The 22,091-nt window shown below is 48.2% G+C and overlaps 1 protein-coding gene across 3 annotated transcripts in view; it reads left to right on the forward strand.

The window, feature by feature from the left end:
• Positions 1–22,091, forward strand: part of ADCY5 (adenylate cyclase 5) — a 153,483-nt gene that overhangs the window by 70,598 nt on the left and 60,794 nt on the right. For all 3 annotated transcript variants that reach the window (XM_088794181.1, XM_088794182.1, XM_019738973.3), the window contains 2 exons: positions 15,454–15,603; positions 20,053–20,174. In XM_088794181.1, coding sequence (XP_088650307.1) covers positions 15,454–15,603; positions 20,053–20,174 — 272 coding nt within the window. The remainder of the gene's footprint in view (positions 1–15,453; positions 15,604–20,052; positions 20,175–22,091) is intronic.

The raw sequence follows: 22,091 nt of genomic DNA on the forward strand, positions 1-22,091 counted from the left end.
ACAGTGGCTTTAAGGAGATGAGAGTTTATTCCTCTCTCAGATAGTCCTGACGTGACCTGGTCCAGTTCCATGGGGCTGCTCCACCAGCCCGAAGGACATTATCCTCATCTGTATGGTCAAAACTGAGTTTGGGGCCTATGCATGTTCCAGAAGAAAGTGAAAACAGGTGCTGGGCCAGGTAGGGCCAGGGGCTTGTCGGAGGGTGGAAAGGGGGAAGATGTGGACGTTGCACACATCTCTTCCATTCATACCTGGCTGACCCGAGCACAGTCACATGACTGCATCCAGCGGCGAGGTTGGCTGAGCAATACCATAGCTCTGTAACCAGGTGCCCAGTGATACTATGTGTTGTTTTGAAAGACGAGGAGAATGAATTTAGGTGGACAACTAACAGTTTCTGCCATGGCCTTTTAAAAAATCTCTTTTAGTAAAAAGGTTAATCTCAGTTTTCTCCTCTAAAGGCACATGGTGAGAGGTGGTGCCATGGTACTTTACACAGTCCACCCGCTGGACCTTAAGCTGAACGTGTGTTTCTGGGGGGTAGCGGTGTGCAGGGAGGGTAATTTGAGATTAAACTTTTTATTAGGTAAGCGACTTTGTGGCAAGTTCACTTTCTCTTTAGAGTTTCTTTTTTCCTTCCCAATTCAGCAGACCTAACATGGGCCCTGGAGGTGAGGATGAGAGGGAGGGAGGAGGTATGGGTGGGTGAAGGTTAGTGGGTGGGGAAGGCACGAGGAGAGCCGTGCTTCACCTGTGTGGGGTGGAAACCAGCCTTCCGTATTGGAGGGGAATGCGCTTTTCTCCCTCCCTGCGTCTGATTCCAGCATTTTGTCAGCCCCTTCCCTCCACCTACACAGCCCACATCATCCTCAGCTGTCACCACTGCTCACCTAGAACAATGAAAGCTTGTCTGACTTTCCTGGAAGGGGGAGGAGGAAACTGAGGGTGGGGGAACTTGGGGAGAGGGGAGGCTGGATAATTGTTCTCCAAGATGAGATTTTTGGAGGAGAGAAACTTCATTTGCACTCAGATTATAAATAAACTTCTAGCCCACAAAACTTCTTGCTAGGCCACAAAGCAAACTCTTCCTTACCCCAGAGGTCAGAGAACTGCATGAGCAGCAGTTTATGGGTGGGCCCGCCACCATCCGGCTTCTCTAGAAAGCCTTTCCAAGGGAGTCTCACGGAGCCAGCCTCTCCACCGGCCCCATCCCCTCTATCCCAACTCGTGTCCTGGGTTTGTGTGGGAATGTATCTACATTTCCACTCTGCTTTGTATGCGTGATTGCCAAACCTTGGGAGATTTGGGGGGGTGGGCGTTGCTTGGCATAGATTCTGAAGGACTCCAGCTTCCTCTGGGATTCCCTATGGATCCTTTTGGGTCAGATGGAAGACTTTTATATGACTTCCAGGTGTGACCAGCTGCTTGAAAGTTACAGCTTGTATCCTGAGCATTTCATTGTGTTTTAGGAAAACAGGGGACAGAATATTTGAAATCAGAGAGTTCTCTGAAAATCCTGTAAATGATATCTCCATTCATAGTGGTATGCTCAAGACAACTGTCCTGTCTCAGCAGCCAAAGACCTGGGACGTGGCCACTCCATGGACTGCCCCAGGTGCCAGAGACCTTGGCCATCACCTCTTGCCTTTCCGGTTTTGTGGATAAGGAAGCTGACGTCCACAGAGGAAAAGTGGCTTGCCTGGAGCCGGAGTGCTCTTTGCTCGTTCGTTTTGCAGATCCAAGAGGAGAATTTAGCCTCCTCAGTGCGCCGTCCTTTCTTCCTCCACTCTGTGCTGCCTCCTGACATTCACTTCTTGCTCTTGGTCTGCCCTTCTCCCTGTGGTTTTAAATTCATATACTTTTCTGAATCCCCCAATGTTGATGACGTGCTGGAGAAGTTGACATGCTCTCAACAACAGGCCTAAAATCGCAGTCTACACCTGAGCCCCATCCGAGACCTTCTCCCCGCTTGGAATCTTGTGTTTCAGCCTCAGCCCCCAAACACCTCCTTCTCTTTTCTGCCTCCACGCTTCATGCTCCCAAAAGCCAGGGGAGAGGCTGTCTTGGGTTGCGCCATCCCAAGTCAGCTCTGAGCCTGGCAGATGAATGAATCTGAGCTTTTGGGAAATGACCCCCTCAAGGGCCGGGAGCGAGGCCAGTGTCTCTGTGGCCCAAAGGTGGGGGCTCTGTGTCAATTCACCGATGGCCGAGTTTTCCAAAACACCAATTTGATATTTCGAAAATCATCCTGTGGTCTGTCTCTTGTCTGCCGTGCTCCGAGTCCCTCCTGCTTTGCCTCCCCTTCGTTCTCTAGCTGTGCTATCCAGCAGAAATGTAATGAGAGCCACATCCATAACTTGAACTTTTCCAGTAGCCAAAAAAAAGTAAAACACAATAAACAAGAAATACCACGGGTGAAATGAATTTTCACAATGTATTTTATTTCACCCAATATAATATATCCAGAGTATCATGTCAGCATGGAATTAGTATAAAAAGTCATTTCAAACTCCAGTGCGTATTTTCCACGCACAGCACACCTCAGTTCAGAATAGCCACATTTCATGTGCTCACAGCACGTGCGGCCGGTGGCTGCCGTCGCAGACAGCACCGTCCTGCCATTCACTGGAGTCTGTTCTCCTTTGCCTCTTTAGGCCTCCCCTCCCTCTGCCTTTGGATAAACCAAATTCACCCGCCTTTCCCTCCACTCCATGCTGTGTCCCTTCAAGCTGTAACCCACGCTTTCTCCCAAGCATCCTGAGAAAGTGTCACCTTCACTCACTGTCCCTTTCACCGGCCCTGACTGAACCCCATGCCGTCTGGACTCCTCCCTAATCTCTCTCAGGGGTCACCTGTGGCGCCCCTGACAACCTTTGATTCATGTGTATCTTTTCAGCCTCTTCCACAGCACCTGACTATTGGCTCTCCAACTCTTCCTTGAACGTCTCCCTCCCCAAACCAGCCCCTCCCCTGGATTTCCCTGCATTGGATTAAGAACCAAAGCCCTTCCCTTCCCCTAGAGACTCATTGCTCTCAGATGCCTGGCTTGGGACATCCCAAACACCACTCCCCTTTCCCTTTGCAGGGTCCCAGGCTGTCTCTCAGGCTCTGGTCCTTATGGGTGCCATTCCCCCAGCTCTCCTTTGGTCTCTGCCTCCAGCACCTTCCTCCTTGCTGCCTCCTCCCCAGTTGTCACACTCACTAATCTTCCTAAAGTGCAGCTCTGATCACATTTCCCTGTCGAAAGCCTACATTAGAAGTTGTAATAACTGGGGAACATACTTATGTTATAATGTTAAGTGAAAAAAGCAGGATACCAGATTATATAAACGGTAAGATCACAGCTTTATGAAAGCGAAAACAAAAGACTGTGAGTAGATTGAGAGAGAGAGAGAGAGAGAGAGAGAGAGAGAGAGAGAGAGAGAAGAAAGCTCAGAGAAAGAGAGGGAGGGAGGGAGGAAAGGAAGGAGGGAGACATAGGGAGACAGAGAGACAGGAAGGAAGGAAGGAAGGAAGGAAGGAAGGAAGGAAGGAAGGAAGGAAGGAAGGAAGGAAGAAAGGAGTTAATACTAGCTGTTTTGGAGTGGTAAATTGATTTTTTCTATGATTTTGAAATTTTCTCTAATGAATACATGTTTTGTAAATTGAAAAGTTAATGTATTTTTTATTTTGGGAAATGCTGTCACCAGGAGTTTTGCATGCCGCCTGGGTCATGGGCCGGCTCCTTTCCCGGACGTGGATATTCTTTGTGATCCAGCCACGAGCCCCACCTCATCTCTGGCCAGTCCCCCTTGCTTGCTCTGTTCCTGTCAGCACTGGCTTTCTGCTGCTCCCCGGGCAGCCTTGCACTCTTCTCCCTCTGCCCCTGTGTTCTTCCTGCCACCTGGGTGCCCCTCCACTGTCATGCTAGTTGCCCGGATCCTATCCAAGCTGCGAGTTCCGTCTCTAAACACTTTTCTGCCTGACGCCCTCCTAGTCCCTACTGCCCAGACATGACTTCTTCCTCTCGTTTGAATATTTTTCCCGTTTGACTTATTCTGCCTGGGTTTGTAGGCATTTGCATTCTCACTTTAGCTCTTCCGTTAGATGAGAAGTTGCTTCAGCCTGCCATGCTCAGAGTAAAAGTGTGTACTTTTTGGTTTTTTTAAATACAAATTTATCATTATTCTATTTTAAGAGTAATACATTTGATAGAAAAGTTGGAGCATATTCAGTGCTCGAAAGAAAAAAGTAAAAAACAAACAACTTAAAATCCCACTACCTAGAGACAGTCTATAACTATATATATATATAATATATATAATGCAGAATATGAAATTCCATATTCTCTTTTCTCCCCACTTGACATATTTTGAAAAATTCCTCATGATATTAAATCTTATTCAAATAAAACATTTTAGAGGCCTCAACATATTCCAGGGTATTGAAGCCTCGTAATTTATTCAACTGTCTTCCAGTTGTTCAACATTTAGCTGTTCCTTATTTATAATTTTCTAATCACCCTTGGATATAAATGCTTGCCCACGCTATTGAGTTTCTGTAGCACAGATTCCTGGGAGGGGACTCACTTACTGGGTCAGAGGACGAGCATTTTCAAGGCTGTTCATACATATTACTAAATTGCTTCCCAGAAGGGTTGTACCAGCTCACTCCCCACTGATGGTGTAGGAGGGCGCCTGTTCTGTTGCATTCTTGCCAACCTCATTACCATGAAAAAAAAGCTTTGCTAGTTTAATAGGCAAAATATTGTTTTCATTTGTATTTCTTTGCTTACTAGCGAGGCTTCACATTTTTTCATGTCACGTGTTCGTAAGTCATTTGTAGTTTTACTTCTTTGAGTAGCTTGTTCATCTACATTACCCATTTTTCTGTTAAATTCGATTTCTTTCTGGTTAACTTATAAAATGCTTCATATATTAAGAATATGCTCTCCTTTGCTGTATTTTTTGCAAACTGAGTGTTTGTGGGTCTAACTTGGGGTTAAAGACTACAGACCCTGTAGAGTTTGTGTTCTCTTAGCGGCTTCTGCACGTATCCTGACTCTACCACCAGACTTGGCACCCTGGGGATGGGCCAGGTGGCCAGGGTCGGGGATCCCCAGCCTCCCAGCACAGGGCTCTGTTTGTTGAGTGAGTTAAAAGACTACCCTGTTGAAGTAAGTGCAGTTGTTTTTCTTCTGGATGCGAACACAAGGTCTAGGGTCTTCCTAGGAATAAGTAACCAAAGATGACCAAAAAATAAAATACAGTGTGGCCATTTCTCTCTAAAGGCACAACTGTTCAAGTTACAGAATAAGCTATCGGGCTTATTATTGTCATTGTTTGCTTCAAAATGTAAGGGAAGCAAACTACAATGAGATACCACCTCACTCCCACTAGGATGGCTATAGTAAAACAGACAAACAAAAACAAGTGTTGGGGAGAATGTGGAGAATTAGAGCCCTCATACATTGCCCGTTGGAATAGGAAATGGTACAGCCACTTTGGGGAACAGTTGGGTAGTTCCTCAAAATGTTTAACATAGAGTTACCATATGACCCAGTGTCTTAGACCATTCAGGGTGCTATCACAAAATATATAAACAATACATGTTTATTTCTCACAGTTATGGAGGCTGGAAAGTCCCAAGTTCAGACACCAGCAGATTAGATTCTGTGTCTGTGAAGGCCCGTTTCCTGGATCATAGATGGCCATCTTCTCATTGATGGAAGAGAGTTAAAGAGTTAGACTTCTATTAATAAGAGCCCATTCATGAGGGTTCCAGCCTCATGACCTTATCACCTCTCCAAAGCCCCACCTCCTAATGCCATCACATTAGAGGTTAGGATTTCAACATATAAGTGGGGGGAAGTCTATAACATCGAGCATTTCTACTCCGAGAGAATTGAAAACATACCTCTATGTAAGAACTTGTACATGAATGCTCATAGCAGCATGATTCACCACAGCCAAAAAGTGGATACAACCCAGTTGTCCATAACTGATGAATGTATAAGCAAAATGTGACGTATCTGTACTATGGAATATTATTTGGCCATTAAAAGAAATGAAGTCCCGGTATGTGCTACAAACAGAGATGAATCTTGAAAAAGTTTTATGCTAACGTGAAAATAGCTTGATGCAGAAGGCTACCTATTATATGATTCCATTTATATAAATGTCCAGAACAGATAAATCCATCAAGACCGAAAGTAAATTAATGGTAGACGGGAGCTGGGGGTAGGGGTGGAGGTGGCAAATAAGCAGTGATTAATGGTTGTGGGGTTTCTTTTGGGGGTGTTGAAAATGTTCTGTAATGAGAGAGTGGCGAAGGCTGCACAATCTTGAGAATACACTAAAAATTACTGAATTGTATAAAAATGTGAATTTTAAGGTATATCAGTGAAAAACTAAGGGAAGCTATGCTGGACTGAGGCTTGGCCTCACGAGACAGGTGACGGGCCTGCTCAGCCAGTGGCGCATTCCTCGGAGAGAGCAAGTTTGGAGGCAGCGACTGGGAGCAGGTCCCCGTCAGCAGCATTTTATGTGACCGGGATCTGTGAAGGTGGCCTGGGGCACCTAAGGATGAGGGCAACAGAAAGCTGAGTGTTTCTTTATTAAATAGAAAAAACAAAAAACAAGTGGACCTAAATTAAGTTGGGATGAATACAGCTTAGTAGAGGAGAGTAGGACGAGCTCTCACTCAGAATGAGATTCTGTGATTTAGTTCTGCCACCGTCTGGCTGTGTAATCAGGGACACAGCTCCTATCTCGAGCCTCAGTTTCCTCATCCACAAAAGGGAGGGTGAGACCACCCAACTTGCTTATCTTATAAGGATGGGATAAGGATGCAATAAAATGTTACAGGTGAAAGTGTGCTGGAGACTGTAAACGGCTGTATCCCGTCATTCCGAGATACTTGTGTTTCTTCACATTTTAGTCTATTTTGTCGTTTGTAAAAATGTATCAAGCAGATGCTAATCATTGATTTAATATTTCATGCTCTGGTTTTAGTGACAGTAAAATGATATGAAATCAGCATAGTTTAGAATCATATTGCAGGTTGCTGTTTTCCAGAGGCAGTGAGTAGCCCGTATGTTTGGGGTAGGTCATGAGAAGGGGAATGTGGCCTAGGAGGAGAATGGTAGAGTCTTCACATCAGCGCAGGAGTTCGGGCTTTATCTTATTGGTAAGAGGAAGTCACATGGGCTTTTGAGGAGGAAGTATTATGATGTAAAAAGATAGGAGGATCTCTGACACAGAGGACAGGGTGCATAGAGGACTCTGGAGCAGGCGAGATTGACAAGCCCCTGGCAGCTAGATGGTAGCTGGATGGAGAAGCAGAGGCTGCCACCTGGGCAGGACCCTAGTAGGAATGAAGAGGGCAGAGAGCCTGGTGCTGTTTGTCTAGAACCATGAAAATTGACCAGCCATCTCCATGAAAGAGGAGCTCATCTTAAAAGTCTCCTAGTAGAGATAGTATGGCTTTGATCACCAAAAAAGCATACAGGAGCCTTTGTTCTTTGTAAACGAAAATTTTTAAAGAGCCATCACTATGATTCAAAAAAAAAAAAAAGTTTAAAATTTGTAATATTTTTAAAAAGCCATTTAATCCCCAGTCTAGCCTGGTACAATATATAAGGAACATGTCGACATGCCTTCTAACAGCACGTAATTTAAGGTTATCCTTTCTTGATTTATTTTATTTTATATCCTAATGGGATTCCAACGACCTTCCCACTACCACCAAGTAGAACGCATGAAATCTGGGGCAGGTGGAAGGAACTCTTGTCAGGCGTGTCAGCTCTTTTTGTTTGGGACTTATTTGGTTGCTACTAGTTTTGTGTGTTGGGACTTGGAGAGGAAGGGGCTGTGCCTGTCTTTAGGGCTTGGGTCCCAGGTCTCACCTGCAGGAGAGAACCTCCTCCCCCTTCCTAATACACAGAGTGGTGGGAGCCCCCAGGGCCCCTGAGGTGGTCTAACCCCTGTGGCCAGGTGGATGGATTTGGAAAATCAGTTCCCAGCTTTGGCTTGCACTTACTTGAGGTGATTTCAGACTCTGATGTGAAGAGAAAGCGCTGTGGTGCAGGAGCCACGGAGAGAGGAGAAGGATCTGGATGAGGGAGGAGGGTGGAGTGGGAGCTGGGTCACTCTTCGTCTGCTGGGGCTCTGCCAAGGGAGGAGGGTCGTCAGCGCTGGGGGGAGGCCAGGTTTGAAAAGCCTCCCTGGTAGGGTTGCCAGGTAAAATACGGTCGCCCAGTTAAATTTGAATTTCAGATAAACAATGAATAATTTTTTAGTATAAGTATGTCCCAAATATTGCACGGGACATACTTATACTAAAAAAAAAAGTATTCATTGTTTGTCTGAAATTCAAATTTAACTGAACATCTTGTTTCCCCACCACTAAATCTGGCTTTCTGGAGAATTCTGACTCCCCACCATCTCAGCACTACCACCGTCAGACACACACTGTGGACATCACTGCAAGGGGCTAGCTGACTTGTCTAGAGCAGAAGCCACGCAAAGTAGCAAATTGCATGAGGGTCTTCCCCAACTCATTTCCTTCTATTCCAAACCCATTCATTCCTCAATCCTCTTTGCCTTGCTCGTTTCTCAGGATTGGCGACTAGCAAGCCTGTGTCCGCGGAGCCCTCTGAAAATTCAGAGGAAAAGCAGCAACAATTGCCATGCACAAGGCCGGCTGCTGGGATTTCTTTCATCCTTTGCGGAGGAGACATTGTGCAAACTGAGCACCATAATTTCACTCGTGCCAAATCAAACCTACAGCCTGCAGGCAGCCAGAGATTGGGTTTCTGAAGTGCTGGGGTTTTAGAAATGCCAGCTGGAGTGGTAAATATTCATAGGCATCTCCCCTGGGTTTCCGCTCAGAGACCAGAATCCTAAACAGTCCCCTCTGTTGGGGTTTCTCCTAGTGAGGTCCTGGGACTACTTGGACCCAAACCATCTGCAGGGCTTGTTTCAAAAGCAGATGCTGAGGCTCTCCCAGGGCTGAGGTTTGCTGTATTGTCGGGTCTCCTGTTACCCCACTTGGTGAAATGTAGGTATCCCTTCTCTTATACACATTCCATGTGTTTGGATAGGTCCCGTGGGGTCAGCAGGGAAAACCAACAAACCCTTAATTAGGCCTTGTTTACCTGCTATTGTGAATGATACCTGTTATTATTTACTAATAAAGTCTTTTACGTAAGGACAGGGTTTATACTTTTCCTGTGCCTGCCTCCATGGGGCATATGAAGGCGCTCAATAATTGATCATTGTGTTTAGTGGAGAAGAGAACTGGTCAGCATTTGGATCCTTGTGCCCAAGGTGTGAGATCACTTTTAAGCTACAGATGCCTTCTAGAAGGCTGTAAGCAGAATTCCATCAGATTTCACTGATGCCTCCCCTCTGTTCATAACAGCAGTGTCTGCACAGGGGTCTTAGCATCTACTAAGACCTGATGCCCAGATTCCTGCTTTTTTGGTGGGTGGTGTGTGTGTGTGTGTGTGTGTGTGTGTATGCACGCACATGTGTGCCAGCGTATATATGTGTGTCTGACATATTAATCTTACTTTTTCACTCTCACATCCAATTTACTGAAATCACCCTTCTCAACAGCCTTGCCCAAGACCCCTCTTCTTGCTAATCCCGTTTTGTATTTAGTCCATGAGAGGCATACTAAGCTTAGCAAAGCCATTTGGACCCCTATTGGGTTACAAGGCATCATTTTACCTGGATTTGCACCGTCTGTTGCTATTGGCCTTTTGGCAGCAGGAGGAGTCAGATTACAGCAGGAGAGGTCAGGCAGATTAGCACTGAGAGGCTGCAGGGACCAGTTGATAATTACCTGGGGGTCATGTCTCAAAATAGACGGGCCCCTCTTTCTGGCCTCAGAGAGAGGAAAGACTGCCATTTCTCTGTCGAGCTGGCCCCTTACATTCTCTCTCCATGATCTTACTCCTGTTTTTTTTTTTTGTTTTTTTTTAATTAAAGTATAATTTACATACAGTAGAATTCACCCTTTCAGGTGGACAGTTTTGTGGGTTTGATAGAAGCATAAAGATGTGTAACCACCAACATAATCAAGATAAGGGACAGTTCCATCACCCTGAAAGATTTCTTCCTGCTGCCCCTTGTAGTCAGCCTCTCTCCTTGCCCCCTGGCAACCACCGATCTATTTTCAGTCTCTGCAGTTTTGCGTTTTCCAGAATGCCATATAAATGGAGTCCTGCAGTTCACAGCCTTTTGCGTGTGGCTTCTTTCACTCAGCATAGTTGTATGATGTTGTATGTTATCACTAGATTGTTCCATTTTATATGTACCCATTTCAGATGAGTAGAATTTAAACATTCCTGCATAGATTTTGTGTGTGTGTGTGTGTGTGTGTGAAATGAAAATGAAACTTTTCATTTCATTTGGGCAAATACCTAGGAGTGAGGTTGCTGGTCATATGGCAAGTGTATGTTAAACTTTATCAGAAATTGAGAAACTGTTTTCCAAAGCAGCTACCGTTTTTCATTTACTAGCGAAGTGTGAAAGTTCCAGTTGCTCCACATCCTTACCAGTATAAGGATGGGCAATTCTTTTCCCTTTCCATTTAAAATTTTATTTTATTTTAGCCATTCTAATAGTGTTTAGTAGTATCTCATTGTTTTTTTAAATTTTGCATTTCCCTAGTGGCTAATGATTTTGAGCTTCTTTCTATGTGCTTACCATGCATGTTTCCCTGAAAATAAGACCTAGCCGGACCATCAGCTCTAATGTGTCTTTTGGAGCAAAAATTAATATAAGACCAGGTCTTATATAAGACTGGGTATAATATAATGTAATATAATATAATATAATACTAGGTATAATATAATATAATAATATGATATGATATGGTATGATATATGATATGATATAATATAATACTGGGTCTTATATTAATTTTTGCTCCAAAAGATGCATTATAGCTGAAGGTCCAGCTAGGTCTTATTTTCGGGGAAACACAGTATTTGTCATTCTTACGATATATCTTCTTTGGTGAGTTGTCTATTCAAATCTTTTGCTATTTATTTTATTTTATTTTATTTATATTTTTATTGGGGAGGGGGAACAGGACTTTATTGGGGAACAGTGTGTACCTTTCAGGACTGACTTTTTTCCAAGTCAAGTTGTTGTCCTTTCAATCTTAGTTGTGGAGGGCGCAGCTCAGCTCCAGGTCCAGTTGCCATTGCTAGTTGCAGGGGGCGCAGCCCACCATCCCTTGCGGGAGTCGAACCGGCAACCTTGTGATTGAGAGGACGCGCTCCAATCAACTGAGCCATCTGTGTTAAATTTTAGTTGCAGGGGGCGCTGTCCACCATCCCTTGCAGGAGTCGAGGCATTGAACTGGCAACCTTGTGGTTGAGAGGATGCGCTCCAACCAACTGAGCCATCCGGGAGGCAGCTCAGCTCAAGGTGCCGTGTTCAATCTTAGTTGCAGGGAGCAGAGCCCACCATCCCCCTTTCGGGAGTCAAGGAGTTGAACCAGCAACCTTGTGGTTGAGAGCCCACTGGCCCATGTGGGAATCGAACCGGCAGCCTTCGGAGTTAGGAGCATGGAGCTCCAATCGCCTGAGCCACCGGGCTGGCCCCAAATCTTTTGCTTTTTAAAAAAGTGGATTGTTTGTTTTCTTATTGTTGACTTTTGAAAGTTTTTATGAATTCTGAGTACAAGTCTTTTTTTATCAGATATGTGATTTATAAACAATTTCTTCCATTTTGCGGCTTGTCTTTTCATTCTCTTAGTGTCTTTTGAAGGCAAATGTTCTTAATTTTGATAAAGTCTAATTTATCAACTTATAATTTATATCTCTTCTTTTATGGATCATGATTTTGCTGTTATATATAAGAAATTTTTGCCTACCAAAAATTCCTATGTTTTCTTCTGGAAGTTTAATAGTTTTAGGTTTTGCATTTAGGCCTATGAACCATTCTGAGTAAACTTTTGTATACATTGTGAGGTTTGAGTTAACCATATGGATACCCAATAGTTCTGGCACCATTTGTTGAAAAGATTATCCTTTTTTCATTTATTTGCCTTTATATATTTGTCAAAAATAAAGGTGTGAGATTGACACCTGAACAATATTGAGTTTTCCAATACATGAACATGGTTTATTTCTCCATTTATTTAAGTATTTTTTATTTCTTTCATCAGTGTTTTATAGTTTCAGTGCACAGGTATGTACATATTTTGTTAGTGAACAGGAATGCACATATTTTGTTAAGAGTTATATATAAATACCTCACAGTTTGGGCTATATTTAAATGGTACTTTAAAAAATTTCACTTGTGATTATTCATTGCTTACATATAGAAATGCAGTTGCTTTTTGTATATTGACCGTGTATCCTGTGATCTTGTATTCTTGTATTTCTAAACTTGCTTATTAATTTTAGTAGCTGTTTTGTGGATTCTTTAGGATTTTTTACACAGACAATCATGTCACCTGCGAATACAGGCAGTTTTATTTCTTGCTTTCCAATCTGTATGCCTTTTATTTCTTTCTCTTGTCTTATTGCATGCTCTACGACCTCCAGTACAATGTTGAACATGAGTGATGAGAGGGGAAAACCTTGCTTTGTTCATGGTCCTTAGGGGAAAACATTCAGTCTTTCACCATTAAGTATAGTGTTGTACATTTTTCATATATGCCATTGATCAGTCTGAGGAATTTCCCTTCCATTTCTAATTTGTTAAGAGTCCTTTTTTAATCTTGCATAAGTGTTCAATTTTGTTATATACTTTTCTAGTAACCATCGAAATAACCGTACAGTTTTTCTATTTAATCTGTTAATACAGTGAATTACATTGATTGATTTTCCAAGTTGAACCAGCCTTCCATTCCTGGGATAAACCCCACTTGGCCATGTTGCATTATCATGATGCCTCATCCTATTTAAAGAAAGCTCCTCATCTTCTTCTTCCCAGTTTCTCCTATCTCACTCCTGTTTTTATCATCTGACACCTTCTTCTCTCATTTCAATAGGTATCTCCTAACTAGAACATTCTTCAGAATTCTCTGTAGCCTGCGCCTTCGGCCTTCACCTTCTCATCTCATTTTCTCTCCTTACCCCTCTTCTCAGTGGTCCCCGGTGACTTCCAGAGATGTTCTCAGGGTCTTCTTTCATAGTCCCTGCAGTGGTTGATACTACAGTCCATATGGTCATTTTTTTTCCCTGGACCTTCTCTTCCCTGGTCTGAGGGGCTCTTCCTTCTGAGTCAGCTCTGCCTTGCCTGTTCCCCCAGCCTCATTAGGTCTCTGTCCTCTCATACTTTGGTCTTCTGTGGCAGCCTCCTGACCCATCTCCTACCCCTACACTACTCTCGCCTGATGAATCTTCCTGGAGCTGTGTGCTCATCATGCTGTTTTTTGGTGCAACAATCCTTTGTGTAAGGATTGTGCCAGGACTTCTCAGCCTGACTTTCAGATGCCTCTTCAGTCTGGCTCCAGCCTGCCTTCCAGATCCGTTTTCTCTCTGTGGACTTCCCCTCAGAATCAGAGAGCCTGGGTTATTTATTCAAGGACCCCGAGGTACCTAATAAGCCTGAGCTTCCTGGATCTCTCTCCAGGGAGGCCCTTCCGCATGCCTGGCAGCCTCACCCAACAGGCCCCTCACCCAGGCCCAGCCCTCCCAGGCCTGCCCAGAAGTCTCCTCTCAATGCCCCACACTCCCCACTCTCCTTCTTGCTTGGTGCATGTCAGTTTCTGCTTCCTCTTGCCAGTTCTCTGTCAACCTTGACTACTTATCTCCTCAATTAGATTGTTAGCTTCTGTACAGTAGGGGGTCATTTTTCGAAAAATAGGTTGGGTTTTTCTCTGCCATATGTTTATACATAAAGTGACAATGGTAGGATTCTGGGGTAGATGGGGGTGGGGAGGGGATGGTGGGAGCTGTGAGTCATCAGCAGAGTTGGTGGAGCTGGTACTGAGTTTGCCCCTTCCCTGAAGGCAGGTCCAGGACGTGGCCTTCAGCCAGAAAACCAGAATTTTCATTGTGTCACCGAGGAGAGAACAAGTCTTTGAAATGGGAAAGAGAAAGTCTCTGTTCATGGATCGGGGCAGACGCAGTATAGGCTGTCTCCAAGGAAAGATGGCATCACATCCAGCATGGAGCCCACATGGCCTCCAGACCTAGCCTGGCTGAGGACCCAGTGTGGTCAGGACCAGCTCAGAGCTGGGGTCAGGGTAAGTCTTCAGGTAGAACACAGATGTGAGTCAAGGGAGGACTTCTAGGTCTTAAAGACAAAGAGGCCCCTGGAAAAAGAATGTGGGAGCTGTCTGCTGGATCGCTGCCAGGCCGCTGACATTGCCGAGGAAGGCTTTTGGGATCCAAATGTACAAGGGGACTAGGGACCAATGCACGGCTCTTGAAGACCAGAGGAGCCACAGTGGAAGGCGCAGGGGCCGGCCTAGACCTTCTGTAGCTGGGGTGAAGAATTCGGTTTTGGAGGGAGTGATTGAGGCCTAGAAGCCTGTGCATACTTGTGGCTTTTGTCCTGTGTGGCCTGAGGTGAGGACCAGGATCCATTTACCCTGATACCCCAGGAGCTGTACCTGCCAAGAGAAATTTGGGCTAAACAGTACTTTTGTCAGTATCTGAAATGTGTGGTAGAAACTTGCCTTTGTGAGTTGTGTTGTGTTTTGTTTTCCCTTCGCTTTTCAGTAAATATTCCTTTCAAAAGAATTCCAACCGTGTCTCTGCGGCCTGAGGGGCAATAGTATTTTTCCAGGTGCCCATCCTGGTCAGTGGAGAAGGGCACCAGTGAGGAGCAGGGAGTGATGGTGAATGCTTGCCAGCTGATGTGGTAGGGTTGTCGGGGGGGTCTTGGTGCTGGTGCAGAGAAGGAATGGAAGCCTAGGAAGAGAAGATGAGACCCGCTGTGGACACTGATGGCTACTGGCCAGGGTCCTTCTCTTTCTCTCATTCCCTAGGGGACTTAGCACAGTGCTGGGGATCTCATCATTAGCCAGCCAGTCCGTGTTTCATTGCAGCAGATCCTGGGGAATAATAAGCTAAGGCTTCTCTGCAAGGGCAGCCCTCTGTCCTGTGCTGGACTCTATTACACGTTCATCACATGAAATCCTGTCCCCCCGATGCAGCTTTCCATGCAGTGCTCCTGCCACCCCAGCATTTACTCAGGTGGTCACAGCATCAGCAAGACACCGAATCTTTTCATTCTCAGTACTATGGACGCATCCAATGTGATTATTCAGTGACCTGGTGTCCATAGAGTCATACCCTGTCACAGGCCATCCGAGCTTTCGTCTTTGAGGACGTCAGAGAGTCCGGCCAGTTCTGCTTGGCTGCTCCCAGCTCCTTGGCATTTGTTTGCTAGCAGCTCAGTGTGTGTTTGCTAAGATGGAGGCTGGGGGCTCGAGCTTTGGGACTGGAGGGTCCGGGTGGGGACTGCAGTGACTGATGTCCTCATCTCTCCTCTGCAGCTCGTCTCCAATGTCCTCATTTTCTCCTGCACTAACATCGTGGGTGTCTGTACCCACTACCCAGCCGAGGTCTCCCAGAGACAGGCCTTCCAGGAGACCCGGGAATGCATCCAGGCTCGACTTCACTCACAGCGGGAGAACCAGCAGCAGGTGAGTGACACCCTCCTGCCCCTGCGCAGCTGGCGGGGAGCAGGCCCAAGCCCTGCCTGTCCACCAGCTGTGCTCACTGCCTTTGCCCAACCCCACCTCCCTGGGGGCATGTTTCCCTCAGAGGGAGTCGGCATTCCTGGCTCCGTAGGATAGCTCTAGGAGAGACTCTAGAAACAGAGTTCTGCCCCTGTCCTTGCCCACTGCCTCCTCCATCCAGTGTCCCCCTGTGGTTTTGCAAACAATCCAAGCAGCCCAGGCCTGACAGCAAGGAGGGCCCGCTCCGCCTCTCCCCAGGGACTGATGAGTTGGAGTCTGAGTATCAGCATTTCCACTTGGGATTGGGGTGGGGGGAGGGAGGAGACCCAAGCTGTCAGCCCATGTGACACCCACACGAGATACTTCCTCTGTGCTGAGTTCTGGGGTTTACTTGGTTCAGAGAAAGGAAGGCATCCCTATCTCACTCTAAACCTCACCCTCATGGGACTCCTGGGTTGGGAGGCAGGCCGCTCAAGTGGGCCACAGACCAAGGGGCTTGTCCCAGTGAGCCCTGGGCAGAGGGACCTGCCTCCATGTGCTGCTCTTGGGTAAGGGTGGAGTGGGGACTGAGGCTGTGTCAGGGTTCCTCTCCTGTCTGCCTGGCATCCTGGAAGGGTCCTGTTTGGGGTTCAAGACCATTGTGGCTTCTTCTGTGCGTAAACTAGATAGAGGGCGGGGACTTCTGAGAGAGTATGGAGGGAGCTGCATGGCTTCCGGCCTGGGGGCCTGGATGGGCCATGCAACCCCAGGGGAGTGAGCAGGTCAGCAGAGTGACGGGGCCCCCCCGGACCATAGCAGTCATGGCTCTAAGAGATCAGGTTGCTCCAAACCAGGTTCTCCCTCTCTTCTCATGTTAGTGTTGCCCCAAACATTAGTGGATTCCTACTCTGTGCCACATGCTTCGGCATGCCCGATGGCAGCTGTAAACGTGAAAGGTCTGCCTTTGAGCATGCGGCCAGGGAAGACAAAGCCCTAGAGAGCAGTAGTCACCTGCACTCTCCTGGCTGGCATGAAGCGTGTGCTCTGGCCACCCTGAGTGCACAGCAGGTTGCACAATGTGATGGCGTCTCTGACTCTGTCCGGATGCATCCTAGGGGAGTTACAGTGACATGGGCTGGTGACATCCAGAAGCTGAGCAAGGGCATGCAGCTCTGCAGTCTTTCCAGGCCCTCCCCCATCCACCACCTGTCCTGCCTCCCTGCCAGCCTGCTACTGTGGCACCGTGTCTTTCCAGGTCCCCAGCTCACGCTGTCTAGTCAGAGACCTGGCTTGCCCCATGTACTCTTTTGGCCCTGCCTGGACTCCTGGTCCTGCCTCTTGAATGCAATCCATGCCTCGCAGTGTCCCTGAGTCCCACCTCCCCCCATCCCCGACTGTCTTCTTGACAAGCTTACCTCACCTCTGCACCCCACAAACCCCCTAAGCCCCTTCAGTCCTCAAAATTCCCCCCTCTCATCCCAGGCCCCAGCATCTCACCTGCGAGCAGGACACCTTGCTTCCCTTTCCGTGTTAGGGAGTGTCGCCTCTCACTTCTGCACCTTGTCCTTTCTCCAGTAAAATCAGCATTTCACAACTCATCAGAGTTTATTTGCCCTGAGCCTGGCAAGGCTGGACATTCCAGCAAATCCATAGGGATTTCCCCAGCCACCCTCTGCCCGCTCCTCCTGACCCTCAGCTCCAGAAGTAGTAATAAATGTGTTAGGTTAGTGCAAAGTAATTGCGGTTTAAAAGGTGAATAATTGCAAAAACTGCAATTACTTTTGCATCAACCTAATAGAAAGATCTCTCATGAATCTACACAATTTGTGGCACACTTTCTCCTAGTCATCCAATATTTTTATAGCATTGTCCTTTAGTTTGTGATTCTATCACCAGTAACTATTTACTGAGAGTTTGGTAAGTATGAGATGGGCTTCACTGACGCCGGAGAAGAGTAGGCCAACCCACAGAGACCATCATCCCTCACCAGTTTACGTCTCCGCGTATGGCTATCAGCTGTGCAGCTGAACAGGACACAGCGCCCATCCTCAGGGAGGTGTCTCATTGCTCACACTCAAGGGAGACATGTTAACAGACCATTGAAATACAGAGTGATCAGGGGCTGTAAACAAAGGCCCAGGTGGGGAGGGGATGCTGACCGCCAGAGCCAGGCCCCTCTTCCTGGAAAGCGGTGAATCTGAAGGAGGATTAGGAGCAGTATGCCAGTGTGGTCATTCTAGCTGGGGGCTTGCTTATGTGCAAAGGCAAGAAAAAAATGCCAGAAGCTTGGGGACGCTTCCCGTGGTTCACTCTATCGGGAGCAAAGTGCAGATTTCAGTTCAGGGGGTTCTGGGAGGGGAGCACAGAGCGATAGGCAGGAGCCAGATTGTGGAAACCTCGAGGCCAGGCTGGGGCATGGACTGATCCTGCTAGCTTTGGGAGGCAAAGAGGGGTTCTTATGTGGGCCAGGGATGTGGCCAGGTGTGTGTCTTAGAAACATCACTCTCTGGCTTGTCATGGAGGACGGATCAAAGGCAGCAAGCTTGGAGACAGAACCCAGTGTGGAGGCCCAGTGGACCCGAAGGAGGCCTTGACCTGGGAGAGGCTGAGGCTGGGATGCCAGGGGTGCTTCAGAGGGAGAAGGATGGCAGCCAGGCCCGGGTCGGTGGGAGCGTGCCAGGGAGCAGGCCTGGCACAGGCAGTGGGTGGGTGGAGTGAGGACGTTGGTTCACCGTGGAAAATGGGAAGAGTGGGCTCAGTGGGTCCAGAAGAATCCACATTTCATGTGGCTGGTGGGACCCAGGGAAGCCTTGGAGGTTTTGAGCAGGGGAGTGACATGAAAAGGCCATGTACTGGGGCGACCGGGGCTGTACAGGCCGTGAGGAAGGCTGAGGGGAGGCTATCTGGCCGGATGGTATGGCCCGAATCCCACAGGCAGGTCAGAGCTGCATGTGTTCAGTGCAGGCAGATGCAGAACACACAGGACAAATCCAGGAGCGGTGTCCGAATCAGCAGGACTCTTTCAGTGCTGGACAGGGCCTGCGGCTGTGGGATGAGAAGTGAGTCTCAGAGGAAAGGTTCTGAGAACTTAAGAGTGGTTTACATGGGTAGAGGCTTGACCTTGGTGATCAGGAGAATGGGGGTGTCATGTCAAAGGCAAGGAACTTGAAAAGAAAAGCCACTGGGGAATGAAAACCAGGGAAGGTAGGTATGGTTTGGGGCATGGGGTCAAGGTGACCAGGCATCAGGCGGGCAGCTGGAGACCCTGGCGCCCTGCTGACTGCAGAGGTGCTGGCAGAAACCTCACTCCTAGAGGACAGAGTGAGCAGAAAGAGGACAGAGGTGGCGCTGCACTCTGTGTGGGGCCAGGAGGAGGGACAGAGGGAGAGGAGCCAAGAAAGAGGCAGGGACGGGAGAAGAGTCTTAGGGCCACACAGGGGGTCCCCCAACATCCGCTGAAGCTGAGTGAAGGACAGGATAACGAGGGGGGCTGGAGGCAGCGGAGATGCAAGGCTCCACATGAGAATTCCGGGAGCAGGCCTGGCATGGGGAATGGGCTGCGGAGGTCACAGGTGGAGGCCACCCAGTCTGGAGCAGGCAGGCCGGGAGGAGCGCGCAGAGCAGGGGCAAGGTCCAGACCCCACCACTGGCCGACATGACCCGTCCCCTCCACAGTGTGGCTCTGGTCCCGCTCCCTGCTTCTCTCTTATTTCCTCTTCAACAGGTTTTAACGTCTCTGCTTCTCACACTTGCGTGCTTTCCCTTCTCCTGGGCCACTGTCCGCTATGTGGACACGGAGCCCCCATCATCGTCTCCTCCTTCTGCTTTCTGTGAGCTTCTCTGAGCGCCCCGCTTCTCCCAAGCCTAGGCCAGGTGCCCTGCAGTGCCTGCACCCCCGTGAGGCTGGGAGCTTTGTGCAGAAGGAACTTTGCCAGCTCCGTTCATGGTTATGACTCCCGGCCCCCCGCGTGATGCCTGGACCATGGCAGGTGCTCAGTAGATATTTGATGACTGATTGAACGGAGTTCATTTAATGCTCTCAACACCCCCCTCCCATCCCTAGTGACAGATGAGGGTCCTGGGGCTCAGAAGGCTTCAGGGATTTGTCCAAGGTCATACACAGTCTTAGGTGACATGCAGCATTCTAACTCGGGTTCTCGCTATAGTTTCACCAGGACTGCTTTTCCCCATGTGCACCAAGAATCAGGAGGTGTCCAGGGAGAGGGGGCCAGGTAGCCCTGGGGGCGTGACTCCAACCTATGCCTCCAACACACACACACACAGGTGTTATCCCGACGAGTCTCAGGAGAGCCCGAGAGGTTTTCCAGGGCCCTGCAGGTGGGGCCACAGTGTGGAGGAGTGAACCTGGAGAGGACAGGGCACCGCCAGGCAGGTGGCAGGAGCCGTGATGAAAGCATTTGCTTCCCTCCCCAGGAGCGGCTCCTGCTGTCTGTCCTTCCCCGTCATGTTGCCATGGAGATGAAAGCAGACATCAACGCCAAGCAGGAGGATATGATGTTCCACAAGATTTACATCCAGAAACATGACAACGTGAGGTAGGGGTGAGGTGGGGGGCAGGGGGGCGTGATGGCATAGTGGGAGGGCTAAACCCTAAAGGAGACGACATCCCCACTCCCTCCTTTTCAAGGGGGCACAGCCCAACCCAGTGGTGGCTTTGGAATGTGTGTTGTGTGGGGTTCCTGTCCAGGTCTGTTAAGTGAGCTATTATGGGGTGGGGGTGTGAGGCTGCAGGGAGAGGACACAGAAGGAACGGGAGAAAGGACAAAGGGACACCACTGGCTGTTGGGGAAACTCCTAACTTAACAAGGGAGACAGAAAGCACAGACGTGGGACCCAAATGTCTGCACCATCATCTCAATTTTCACCACCATGCAGTAGCTTCCAGGCCTGCTGAGACAGTACGTGCCAGGCACTGTACCAGCATTTCCCACATCCTTGCTAATCCGCCTGGCAACCCTGCGAGGTGCGGTTCCTTGTCAGCACCCCTGGTTTAGCGACTGAGCTCAGACTGGCTAAGACCCTTGGCCCAGGGTCACTCAGCCAGGAGTGATAAAGCTGGGGTGCACCCAGGTCGGCCCACCCCAGAGCCCACGCTCCTGCCAGTGCATGCTTGCTGCTTCCCCAGACAGAAGCCACTGACAGCAGGGACGTGCAAACAGATGTAGATTAATAGACTTCCACGGGGACATGCGGCGATACAGTGGCCTTCATCCAGCATGGTCCGATAATCCTCCCGTGTGCCCAGAAAAGGAGCTGCTGTGTTTGCCTTCGAGGGAGTTACTTGCTCCCTGGGCATGTTTTCCTAGGACCCACGAGTCCCCTGAGGTTGGTGGAGATAGACCCTTTTGGAGGCTGGGGCTGAATTGTCAATAAAGGGATTAAATGGAGTAATGTAAATTACACATCCACCCACACACACACACATGCATGCACACACACACGCACACCAATATACATCCATTCAAGGTGACGCTGATGGCAGCAGGGGTCAGGGGGGGCACTGTGTTTTCAGGCAGAGCAGGCAGAATTGCCCAGTTCCCACGTATGCTCTGGAATCTAAGACTGTTGGCTCTGCCTGCATGTCATCTATCTATCTCTCAAAACAGACACTAAGCTTTTGGGAGAAAAATGTACCTACACAGTTTTGTCCCGAGGTTTTGTGGTAATCCCAGCCTCCTTGCAGCCCACACACACTCCACTGGGACAGTGCAGCCAGCAGCAGCCTTGGTCGGTCAGGGAGAAAGAAGACTGCTGCTGGTGGGGTTTCCAACCCAGGCGGTATCCTGAGGGGGCTACAGGCTCAGCTGCTGGTGCTCAGAGAAGGGAATGTGTCCGAGCCTTGGGAGGGAGCTCTGACGGCTGGTTTCCTCATACCCACCTCTGTCCTCACATGGTGAATAATTGCTAACAACAATAGTTCATATTTCTCGAGAGCTTTCTGTAGGCCATGTACGCTTCTAAGTGCTTCCCTATATTCACTTAGTCCCCACAATAAATGTAAGAGGTTGGTCCTATTATTATCTCCTTTTACCGGTAAGGAAACTAAGGCACAGAGATTAACTTGTGTCAAGATCCCATAGCTGGTTAAGTGGGAGAATTGCCTCCGGAAAACTTTTTGATGCCAGTTTTTACCTAGCCTGACTACTGGGCAGATGTTTTCTATATGCCTAGGAGAAAGGAGTTCATTTGAGATGGTGTGGGTAAGAGTCTTGCGGAGTCCCTAGGCCAAGAGGAGGTTCAGAGGAGAGAGGGTTGGCTTCCAATGCATGTGCGCGCGCGTGTGTGTGAAACTGAGGCCACACCAAGGGCTTTTCTGTCTGATAGCAACCCCTAAAATCTGTAGTACTCCATCTTATGTAAAGAAACAGCCTTTCCTATTAGAACAAATCCCGGATCCTAAGGTGCGTGAGGGAAGGAGTGACCTGCCAAGTGACCCAGACACACATGAAACC

The sequence above is a fragment of the Rhinolophus sinicus genome, chromosome 17 (assembly GCF_057876585.1).
Source record: "Rhinolophus sinicus isolate RSI-liver-muscle chromosome 17, RSI-T2T, whole genome shotgun sequence".
Taxonomy (NCBI): Eukaryota; Metazoa; Chordata; class Mammalia; order Chiroptera; family Rhinolophidae; genus Rhinolophus; species Rhinolophus sinicus.